We start from the raw sequence: 12,708 nt of genomic DNA on the forward strand, positions 1-12,708 counted from the left end.
CCCCCAAAACGTGGGTCAAAACAAATTACGGCGTGGGGTTCGGGGCCCGCTGAAGGGCCCCGAAAATTTTTTGGATTCTAGATGCTCTGTGGTGCGATCTGAGGCAATTTCTGGCCACTTTAACCAATGTTTTTTTCTGAGAAAAGATGGTGGTGTACTCATTGCCTGCCTTTATTGCGATGTCACATAAAAAACAAATTGCTTTCGTTTTTTTTTTTGGGGGGGGGGGCCATGGCCCCCTTTGCCCCCCCCCCGGATCCACCCTTGATAAATCGTGGCGCAACCACAATATTATGCCGCCAACTCACCTCGTAAACATGTTTTTGTTAAAATCCAGTGACGATATTCCCTTCGACTGATCATCCCTGAATCTATAATAATATTTACTGCAGCTGAGGGAGTTTGGAAAGTGTTTGCATCTTCGACAAACAGCTACAGAGATGTGAACGAACATTTCCATTTTAAGCCGCAAAATTGTGCCTGTGCGGTCCTCGTAATTTTTTCAAGAACCCAAATCGTGATTTTTTAAACAAACCATGGCGTTGTAGCATTCATAGAAAACGACAAAGAACACGTACTATAAAAATCTCATGTACTATAAAAATTCGGTTTGAATATTTTGGTCGAAATGGGGTTCGGAAACAATGGCTCTATTTACTTTGGGTTTGAAGATAGGCCTAGGCCAAACTAAAATGCTTCTTGCCATAACGAACTTGTCTTAGCGTTTGTTAAGCCTGACATTTTATCCAAACGGCATAAAACGAATTTTAAACAGATTTAATAATGTTGATTTCAACTGATATTCATTTTCTCAGGATGGAATTTAAAGATGCTGGGAGCCTCAGTCCTTTTTATTGTTGCCTCCATGCTCCACATGACGAGTCTTTCAACATTTTAGATTGCTTATTTTCCAAAATTATTGATCCTTCAGGTGAAGAACTGGCCGACAAGAAAGTCTGCCTGAGGACTTGACAATGTATAATATTCGGAGGATAAAAATGTCAAGGAAATTAATGTTCCTTAAACAAAAGGAGAGAAATGCGATTAAAAAGCACATACGTCTTTGTTTTGACTTAATTGTCATTACGATTCACATTCGATTCTAGAATTACAAACTTACACTAACAGCAGAGAAAATAAGCAACCTTCGCACGTCTCTATATATTATTGTAAAACACACTCTGAAATGTTTTGTTCGGTGTATTTATAGTTAGAAATATAATCCATTCTGTTCATCAATAAAGTATGAATCTTTGTCCGATGTATTTATAGTTAGAATATAATCCGCTGCGTATATAAAAAAGAATGAAATAAATCTGTGAGATGGGTTATAAATATTTAATCTCAGCGGGTGTTCTTCTCACATTCCCTTGTAAATGCCACACACAATGTATTTTTTTTATTGTGGAAGGTTTTCTAAAAACCAAGGATGTCATCAGTAGTTGTCAGAATCAAACACGAAAAATAAAATGTAACGTGCTATTTTTAATTTTTGTTTCAAAAAATGAAAGGACAATACCCACGTAATGGCTCTGTTTCTGCTTCCAATCGCTTGCGCCATTGTCTGTGCGCGGGAGGGCGAAATCATAGAAAGTCGTGACGTGGGTTGCTTGGCGACGATCTGCTGACGGCGCCAAGACAGTGATGACGTCATGCACATAATTAGCCTCCCATTTTTCCTCAGCACACCGAGGGTTCACCACGATGACAAAGCACACAGCACACCATTGCATATGCTATAATCAACTTAAACTTATAGATTTTTTCGGCGCCCTTCACTTGACACTCTATCGGTTATTGTCAAGAGTTAATATCTAACCAATATCGGTTCTGTCAGTTGATTCGCTGCCAAATTATGCAAACAGAATCGGGCACCATAATGTCAGCCCACGTTTCTGTGGAGAGAAGATCGATTTTAGTTCTATTACCAACACAGCTGGAGATAGAGAGAAAAATCACGTTCCCCAATGGCCAATGTGAATTTGCTTAGATCATAGAGAAAGGACACATGCTTAGACTAGGTATCAAACGGGAAGTTATTTTTGAAGTGGTCATTTGTAAACACGAATTACAGGTGCCATCTGTCGGAATGATAAGAGGACCCCTCATGTATACATCCTATAATATTAGGCTACTTGACTACTCATTCCACTTAGAAGTGTTGGTTTTATTGTCGTTGGTAAATGATATCGTGTGAGATTCCTTGAATGTTGCTAGGTAATAATAACATAACATAATTTTCGATTTTAGAGTTAATATAATCAATTGACATAAAATGCGAGAAAACAGCAAAATTGCGTTAATATTAAAAAATAAAAGGCTTTCATTTTGTCTAGTCTAATTTGCATGGATTCAAATCGAAAACAAACAGCTGTGATACAATTTTGTGTTCTCTTGGAAAGATGGAAAATAAAAAATGACAGGTGTAAGCGCAGACTATTGTGCATAAAAACTTAAACAAATTTATAGAAAATTGAGTATTAGGGCGCCATTGGCAAAAATAAAGACAATTCACAGATAAATGTGCATATGTGGAAAAAGAAAATCATAGTTAAAAATGGACGGCTAGTCAACTTGAACGTCGGTAGAAAAAAAAATCGAATGCACCGCGACCCTCATTAAGGTTGCACGCTGACTAGGTGGCCACAGATCACGGCAGAAATTATACATTAACACAGCGCTGTCATAGGAATTATAAACATAATCATATGAATGGCAGTCTCTACGTCTGGGCCAATCGCGGTGGCGAGAATCGTGTGGAGACAGTACTCATTATGCCTACGCGTACGCACGTACAGCCCTCCCACGACAACCACCGCATCATCAGCCAAGCAAGAGGAACTGAGAGAAAAAATACATCCTGCACTCAGTGTGTACGACGACAGATAATCTTGGAAAGAGCGCCGAATTTTTGGGTCGAGATTCGTCCGTTTGAGTGTTAAATTTTGGAATTGAAGAAAACCGAACTACTAATTCGAACGGGGAAAACAGACGGATTAGCGAGGGCTCGACTTAAGGAGAGGGGGTTAAGCGGGTGGATTTTACGGCGCAAGGTGGTCGGGTCGGTACGGTGCGATGGTGGTTGTGGCAACATCATGCGGCTTGGTCAAGATGCTACCGATGGTTGGTCTGTGTCTAATCGCCTGGGCCGTCAGTGGGATCTACGGGGCTCGGGATGACGTCTACACCAACAGCTTCTTGGTGGAGATGCGCGATGGTGCCGGTGAGGCTGCCCATAGTATAGCCAAGAGACATGCTTTCGAATATCGGGGAACGGTAAGTACTCTCCTTCCCATTGAGAGCAGCCCTTATTTAAACATGAATAATCCACTGCCTCAAGTGATTTAGGTCCACTATATTTTACCAAATGCATTCAATTTTATCACCGGTCCCTTCTTCATTGTACGCACCATTTTGTCGAGAACCACTACCGGGTTGTGAAAAAAAGTTGGTTTAAAAATTAAAGGTCTTTATCTTAAGATTTCAATATCTTCAGATCATGGATTATCGTTAAGAAATTATTTTCAAATACATGAAATATAATCGAAGACATTTACGGAGCTAAGACAGAGCCTTTATAAAACCAATCCGTGTTCAAAATTTTCCCAGGAAATATTTTACACAGAAATGAGAGTCGGGTCAAGTTAATTCCTTCTAAGCAATTTCTCCAAATATTTCGACGAGAATAAAAATTTGAATTTTGAAATGATGTAAAAAGAAAATGATAACAGACAATTCCATCAGTCTCATTGTTAGTCCATCATTTGCTAGACATCATGAACACATCAAACAAACGCACCGAGTGAAATAATTCTCAACAACCATGACGCTTTACATTTGCCCAGTCATATGCCGATGCTTTTCTTCTCAAATTACTAATGCCCTTTGCTACTAATCTATATGCCCGTAGATGTCGCAAGGGCTTTCGTCTAGTTTATATGCTCATCCTCTTACGTCACTGATGAGTTTGGAAACGCTCACTATTCGTAAAAATGAAAAAAAAAAGATTGGCATTATTTTCAGCTATTAGCTGATACTGCGAATAACAACTTTGAAAAGGGGTGATTTACAACAAAACAGGAGAAATGTTTAAAATTAAATTTTAAGGTTAAGAGGTAATTATATATTCTAAATGACATAAAGTTTTATTCACATAAAGAAATCGAATATGAAAATAAAAAGAAACAAGGAAAAATGAAAAGTTAACACAAATTGCAAGGTTAAAAAAAATAATAATAATTAGAGCGTGATTTGAACCTGCGACCTCCAGAAGTAAGAAACACGTCTTTTATGTTAAGGAGTATTTTTTTTTATAAATACACATATTAGAGGGTCTAAGGCTTCGGGCCTGGCAGGACCTCTCTGAAAGGTCAATCCAGTCAGACTGGTCAGTAAACAGTTTGCAGCAGTTTTATTCAGTTTCGATATTTTTGATAAATATGACACAATGCGGGAAACCAATTTTCATCCCTAACAAGTCCAATGAAGGTAATCGATTTGTTAATCGGTTAGTTGATCAATCATGCATGGTCAAGTGTTTCAAGACAAAAGGTTGCTATATTGATTCAAATTTTTTTTCAAGACCTGTGTTTTCGAGCAAGAAAGAAGAATAATGGATACATTACAAGAAAACTCATATCAGAATACGTTATTAGCCCTGGATGGGCAAATGAAAGGCATTATAGATGAAGAATAAGCAGTTCAATAATACAGACGGATATAAAGAAATGAAGTGGGTGGGCTACCTTGACGTAGAAGAAGATAACAATTTGGCTTGAATATTACTCACAAAAAATAGGAGCATAGTGAACGCATGGCAATGAAATAGATGAAATGTAATTTCCAGGTCGCCGATTCTCCCGTACAAATCAATTTTCAACAAGACAAGACATTGAATTACCGGTAGAAAGGACCGCTATTTTTGTGTCGGTAGCGTCGGCCTGTTTTAAAAACAGCTGCTGCCTAAAAGGTGAACAAATCTGTGCTGCTTTTCTTTATGCACGTCACGTTTTCTATGTTTAACCGGCTGCGGGCAAATATTAACGAACCCAATTACACGACATGCCCCACGCTCTATAAAATAATGGGTTTTGCGGAGGCGATCTCATTAAAGTTAATGCTTTTCTTGATGGAGCCCGTTGGTTTTTTTTCACCGATGTATGATAGCGCCAACCCTCTCAAGCTTTTTCTCAGTTATCTGTGTGATCGAATTTGCTGTTGGATTGTCAAGGAAATCCTGATCATTATTTGTATGCAAGGGCGGATCCAGAACACAATTTTTGGGTGGGCCAAAAAAAAATTTGGTCCCCCCAAAAAGTGGGTCAAAAAATTGCGGCGTGGGGTTCGGGGCCCGTAAGGGCCCCGAACATTTTTTGGATTTTAGATGCTCTGTGGTGCGATCTGAGGCAATTTCTGACCACTTTAACCAATGTTTTTTTAGGAAAAGATGGTGGTGTACTCATTGCCTGCAAGGGCGGATCCAGAACACAATTTTGGGGGGGGGCCAAAAAAAATTTTGGTCCCCAAAAAGTGGGTAAAAAAAATTACGGCGTGGGGTTCGGGGCCCGCTTAAGGGCCCCGAAAAAAATTTGGATTCCAGATGCTCTGTGGTGCGATCTGAGGCAATTTCTGATCACTTTAACTAATGTTTTTTGAGGAAAAGATGGTGGTGTACTCATTGCCTGCCTTAATTGCGATGTCACATAAAAAAAAAAAAAATTGGTTTCGTTTTGGGGGGGGCCATGGCCCCCTTTGGCCCCCCCTGGATCCGCCCTTGATTGCCTGCCTTTATTGCGATGTCACATAAAAAAAAAAAAAATTGGTTTCGTTTTTTGGGGGGGGGGGCCATGGCCCCCTTTGCCCCCCCCCCCCCCTGGATCCGCCCTTGTTTGTATGTAATGTCAAATTAAATCAATCGATTCAATCACATAATCTGCCGATCTTTTATCGTGTAAAAACAACCTGTCAGAAATTAATATCATTGGGGGTTTTACAATCTTATCCAATACTTTAGTGGCTTGTGAGTTATGTTTATTCCCTTAAAAGGCATTTACACCAATTTTGATTTAGATTTTGTTTAATTTGTGAAACAATTTTCAATCGACTGGAGTTGATGGATAATTACACTGTTTCGCGGACAAAATTTGTTTTGCAATAATTTGTCTTTATCTAGAAGCCGCGCTTTGAATTCTAAAACTGTCGAAAGATTTAAATTAAAAGAGGTGATTTAACTCAAAAAAGCCTAATCATAAACATAGCAGTCAAAGATTATTATGAAATTGGCGTTTAAGTATCACGCTTGAAATAGAGAATACACAGTTAATGCTTTCATTAAAATTTTGATTGGTTTATGGAATAGCCGCTTGCACGCAAGCGTCTATGATATTCGTGCAGATTCGGAAAGGTAATAATGTCCGCCTGTGCACAATATTCGAACAGAGTCAGCTGGGTTACGGGGCCGGTATTTGTACACTATTCTGTAATATTGTGATAATGATGGTCGGTTTGGAACAGCACCCCCATTGAAAATATGGTACGACTCCTCCCCCTATTGATTTTACGGAGGCCAAGTGTCCACAGATAAAAAAAAACCTGTCTTCATTTCAGCATTGATTTGCTGATGAACCCCCCCCCCCTGGAAACATTCCTGGATCCGCCCTTGTCGGCGATTAATTATGCAAAACAAGACTGCGTCTTGTCCTTATCCTCCAGATTCTGACCATTCAGCGGGCGCCTTCTAGATCGGGTCTTCCGTAACCTGCTGTTGCATTACAAAAACGTGGCAGCCAAATTGACCAATCAACAGCTTAGTCAACATTTCTGATCGAAATGATGTCACAATTTCTGAAATCGACTCCAATTAGCATGCTTGGATTATATCAAACGTTCGTAGTGTGGCTCTGCCCACGTGAATGTCTGATCCTCAAACTATTTTGTTCTGTCTTTAATCAAATTAGAGCATTTTACAAGCTGTCATTTGAAACGGAACATAATACAGGTATGCAGTGGTAACTTCTTGAGAATATCTGTTTGATAGTTAATTTCAGTTTAAATTTCAGTGAAGAGTTGCTGTAGCTTTTGTCAGGGAAAATTTGTATGCACAATCTTAATTCTGGCAAACATGTTTGCCAGAATTTTGGATATTTTGCTGTCATGAACTTTCTTTCTTTGATTATTCGTTGTCGTGTCAGTACATGTCAATAAGCTAGTGAAGAAACTTTTCTCACAAATGTTTTCAATGAGCAAATTTTTGGTTTCACAATTTGAACAGAAAACCCCTATATAAACCCCTAGCAATAGCGCCCTCGTAGTCCGGTAAAGTATGGCAAATTTTAAGGTTTAAAGAAGTGCACTTTTTCAATAAACTTAACCAATAAGGAATGTCAAATAATTTCATACATTAAAAAGGAGTAGAAAGTTGCACAAAATGTGCTCCTCAGGAAAATTCGTTTCATGCACCAGTTTAATCTGTCTCACAAAAACATTAAGTGTATGGGGTGAAACATTATGTGATATTGGCCATGAAATAAGGGGTCTGGTTGGGGAATTCATGAATGAAATTCATATACTGACTCTTGTGGGATTGGGGGGTTTCTAACCCACCACGCCTCCTTTCTTGCCCATCCATATAACCCCAAGCACCATATGCATAAAGGGATGAAGATGCCGAGTCAATCCAACCAGCCTTACACCTGTACGAATGAGAGTCTCGGCCAAAAAGCTTACTTATAAGTGCGCTAAGATACCGTTGGTATTATTATAATGGTAATATTGTTTAGTGAATGGCTAGGACCATGTGGTAAAAACCAAAAGATTTTGCAATGGCGGGATTCGAACCCACCAGCTGTCACTCCCAGGTTTTGTTGAACTACGTAACAACTGAATGCCGCAGACAAATGCGTGTCAAAACATATTATAGCTTTAAACATGTAATGGATATTGACCTGATGCTTACATACGTCTGAAGAATTGGAAAAGACTTTATTCAAAGCTGTCGTAAAATTCGCAATGATGAGATCTATATAGCAAACCTTTATACCTAAATATGATTTGAATGTGATAAAAATAAAAGGACAAAAACAATAATCATTAAAACATAGACAGCTTGATTTACCGCACAAAGATGACACAGAGGGTTTTCCCTGGTTTTAGAAAATTTACTTGTATCGTGGCCGTGAAGGGACATCACACATCGCCAAAAGCTCTGCAAATATTTGTGCAAATATTTGCGATGTCGCGATATTTGCAATATTTGCAAAAATATTTGCGATGTCGCAAATTGGATAGGAAATATCTTTGCGAATATTTACGATAACATTTGCGATGTCGCTGAGCTAGAAATTTCGTGTTTTTGTTCTATTTCACAACCTTTGAGCCCTATTTTATTATATTTATTTACTTTTTTGCTCTATGATTTAATAAAACCCTTAATGACTTTACTATTCACAAGAAGATTTTTATTTGGACAAAGAACGTGTACGCTCGGCAATCGGGTAATCTTGTTTTGTTTTGATAAAACTCGGTCTTATAAGAGACCTTGCAAGACAGGTTGAAAGTCGACTGCCTGCTTCAAGTGTTTATTGAGCAGGTCATTACGCGCGTATTGAGCAGTTTGACAGATTTTGATTGAGCGAAATGAGCGGTGACCTTTTCATGTGCGCAGCCCACTGCCTTTCTACCACCCTGACGCTTTAGTGCGTATCGATTTTTATTCAGAACTCCGCGTACGTCGCAAACATTCAATATAATAGACCCTTTTTTTAAAGAGTAACTTGGTGTCTGATTGATTTCGTCTTTTTGGACGTCATTTGACTCGATTCAAGAGGGAGAGACCTCCGTTTTGTTTTCAATTATCACATGAAGGTCAGCTTTGTAGCTGGCCGTATTAATTATATGCTACTGCGCATGCGTGCAACTTTGTATTTGCTTATCGTTTGTCTACAGTAATCCCAGGGCGATTATAGATGTTCGAGCGCACAAAAGACAAATCTTCTGGTGATAAAGAATGCTGGAACGGACTTTACTTGTGCGTTATTTTTGTCCTCCACAGTTAATAAGATCATAGACCTTGTTGTTTGCCCTTGATGTCTTTCAAGCGCTACACATTCTCAGTAATTGGCTTTTTCTTGAAGGAATACAAACATAGTGCCGACTTGCAGTTCAGATAAAAGAAAAGTTTGTTGCGCTTGCGCAACATCTTATCCCAAGGACTACCTTTTCAATTTTGAAATCAGTGTAGTTTATCAGAGAAAGGAAACCAAATACAATACAGCAAAAAAACGATATCTTGAAGTATTTTTGGACTAATGAGCACTATAAAAAGTATGTACTGTTTCAGGTCGAAAGTTGTTTTTTAATTCGTGTATGATGAAACTCGCGTCAACTTGAAAATTGTAATAGTGGGTTTTGCCCTTGGACGACTTTTTTCTCTTAAAAATGTTGAAGTGTTTTCAATTTCCAACTGATAGGCCCGGTTATGGGTTTATTTCTGCATACCTTTATTACAAGAATGTCCCAAATAAGAGCCACAGCAATAATACCACGCTTTATTCTCAAACTTGATTAAAACACAGATGTATCAATTTAAAAGAAAAAAATCCTGACAAAAAGACCGATACCAGCAAGGGGATAGAACAGTAATAATACATGTACCTGATTTTGTGGGCGGAAACAAAATCACCTGTCGTCATTTTGTTGATTCGGGCAAAATAAATGAGCTTCCTTTTCCCGCCAAATGTGTTATCTGGACACCCTCTGGGTATTAAAGGATTGAAAGGCCGAAAAGGATTGATTACTTTAATTTGCTGTGATGCTGCTGGGCGGAATGGGTGGGTTTTCAAATCAGTCAAATGAGAACAAGACTAAAACACTAGTGACGACTTCTTCCCAATATAATTCAGTATTCCAGCTGCGCATGGATATTTCTTTATACAGCATTTGTAATTGCAATCTGCAACTTACGTAACAAGAAGAAAGATGGACACCTCTTAAGCATAAATTGAAAACAAACTGGTATAAATAGAAGTTTTTCCCGGATCTAACTCTAGAACCAGAACCTACATTGTTGGCAGCCTCTGTAATGCGCACGCACACGGGTGGATTGTTTATCTCAAAGCGAAAAACGCAGATTTTCTGTACCAGTGCTGTTACTACGAATCGCAGTGTGATCGGAACTGCTAAATTCCATAGGTGAGAGTCTTGTTTCAAATAAGGCAGTTCGATATTCCAACAGCAGGTGCACATATGGGGTTATGTTGATTTTCAATTCGAGATATTCTTCGCAATTTCAAGAAAGATATTCTTTGCAATTTCAAAATGTAAGAAATAATTTGCAGTATACGTATAACGGTAATTTATCAAGCATAAAATCAATATATTTTAGTTTTAAGTTGGCCCCATTAAGTATTACCTTTCAAGAAATAACTCTGACAGTCCATCATTGCTTGTTATTAACATCTTAGAAATCTGGAGGATAAAAAATGCTAAGTGTAATGACATTACGTTTGAGAAATAGATCTTCCCGCGGGGAAATTCAAGATATTAATAGCACGAGCCGAGCAAGGTGAACGTGTCATTTTGTGTTGCGAAACCAAGAGAGACGGGGGTTAATTGTCTATGCAGCGAGAACAATTTTATGAAAAGTGTATTTCATAAATTGCATTTTCTCAGTACCACGCAAGATAAATACAATTAGTATCATTAAAACAACGACTTGCCATGAAACGAGGCGTGTAGCCATCAATTTTCACTTTTGCTAATTTGAGTAAATACAGGGTAAGTTCAGAAATGTGTTTTTAGCTACTTCTCATTGAGAGATAAAGCACGTCTAAACGCTTAATCCGCACATCGTGACACGCATGATTCATCTGCCGTATATCAATGAACCATCAGGAGTAGGCTTACCTGTTTCACAAGTTTAAATAACTAGCAATGTAATTGTTTAAAACAAACCCAGCATTTAAGATGTGGAGGGAAAGCCTGCACTTATTGCTGTCAAATGATCGATGAGACATCAACTCTCTAATGTTTAAAATCGTCCAGTGGTTTTTGTTGTCAAATCGTGTCCCATGACTCTTTGGCTGCACTGCTTCTAAGGGATGACTGCATTCATCGTCTTGTTAATCATATCAGTTAAAAACAACGTAACGAGGGGTTATTTAAGTAACAGAAAGGAAAGCTCCGCTGCTCTTGAGACTGAAGAATGTTGTATAGTGAAAATGACACTATGGTATGTTTTAACCTCCGACGACACAGTGCGAGCGGCGCGGCCAAAAAAAAACACATTACACGGACACCATTATCACACTTCAGCTCTGACGAAGTCTTTTCATGCTTTGAATGAATAATCGTCTGTTTCTCAGCCCGGAGAGACGGTTCGGGTGCTTGCAAGTCTTGACAGCCCCATAAGCAGGTGCTTATGGGGCGATCGGGCGGGCGCAGAGCCGGCGGTGCATGAGCGGTGCAGCTGGCCGGTGCTTCCTTGGCCAAGGGATAGATCGTAGAAAGCAATTATGCGATCAGAAACATGGACGACTTGGCTGGTCATGTCATGCAGTGTGTTAGTTATCGGAATAGTCGATCAAATAAAGGCTAGCAAATCGACAACAACAGATCAGAAGTGAACTCGGCCAATGTGGAGGACAGAACTGCATGGAGAAACAATGAACACTGTAACTGCCGATATCAACCAGAACGAAGGAAAGCAAATTAACCAAGACAAACCAAATCGACCTGAAGCCGGACAAAACCACAACCTTCCCCTCCCGCCCTATTGCTTTACCATTTGCCTTACAGCCCAACCCCCGCATTAACTAAATCCTCTTTCCTTATCACCTCGATGGAGTATGCAAGACGATATCCCTCATCTCTCTCACCCTTTATCGGTTTATCACTCACTGCTTCTTCTTCGTTCTCTCCTAGCCTAAGTGCTAGAATCCATTATTGTCTGTCCACCCACCATGTCTTCATGATTTCTTTCTCTCTTCTGTTCCCCGGTGCTTAAACCAAGACCCGTTTTTGCGCCCTCTCGCTCGGCATTTGATTCCCTCCGGTTATAGCTGCCGGTCGCAGTATAATTTATTCAAACTTTATCTCCTTGTTCGGCGGGGGCTTTAGCATTAATTACGCTTTTAGGGAGCGACAAGCTCTTAAAAGGTCAAACTTGTGAGCCTCGGCTATGTTGTTGCAACAATGGGCTTAGAAACGAACCGATCTGAGCGTTCACGCGACGCTGCTTGTTTTGCTGAACAGACGTGGGAAGACGGCGATATGGAAAGCATATGTTTTCTTGACTAACGATTTGACAACTTTTTAAATTCAAAGTTTGATTTTCAAGATGAAATTCAAAGACGACAATGCTTCTGATGATATTTCGGCCATGATGTCCGTCACCTCAAAATGACAACATGTTATTCTGCTTACCAGTAGTAGGATCTCGACCATTTCAAATTAAATGACATACCAAATATTCCTGGCGAACACTTGCTGCTTTTAAAACATCCTCGCGTTTTTCGTTGCTTTTCAATGTAAAAAGGGTTACGTTGAGATCAATTTGCAAAGCCCAGGGATTTGAGTCAATCAGCATAAAACATTTACTGCGCCAAAAAGGATAATCCAACCCGCTTTGGCGCGTAGAACCGGAGGCCCACAATTCATCAAAATACGAAACCAATTCTAGAAACCCAATACCTCGGTCTAGAGTAAGTCGGT

General features: G+C 39.3%; 1 protein-coding gene across 1 annotated transcript in view; it reads left to right on the forward strand.

Annotated features, from left to right (window-relative positions):
- The first annotated feature begins 2,748 nt into the window (after positions 1-2,748).
- LOC119741510 (neuroendocrine convertase 2-like) overlaps positions 2,749-12,708 on the forward strand; it is a 29,973-nt gene continuing 20,013 nt past the window's right edge. The window contains exon 1 of the mRNA XM_038217291.1: positions 2,749-3,276. Coding sequence (XP_038073219.1) covers positions 3,076-3,276 — 201 coding nt within the window. The 5' untranslated portion in view covers positions 2,749-3,075. The remainder of the gene's footprint in view (positions 3,277-12,708) is intronic.

The sequence above is a fragment of the Patiria miniata genome, unplaced genomic scaffold, assembly GCF_015706575.1.
Source record: "Patiria miniata isolate m_02_andy unplaced genomic scaffold, ASM1570657v1 HiC_scaffold_5, whole genome shotgun sequence".
Classification (NCBI taxonomy): Eukaryota; Metazoa; Echinodermata; class Asteroidea; order Valvatida; family Asterinidae; genus Patiria; species Patiria miniata.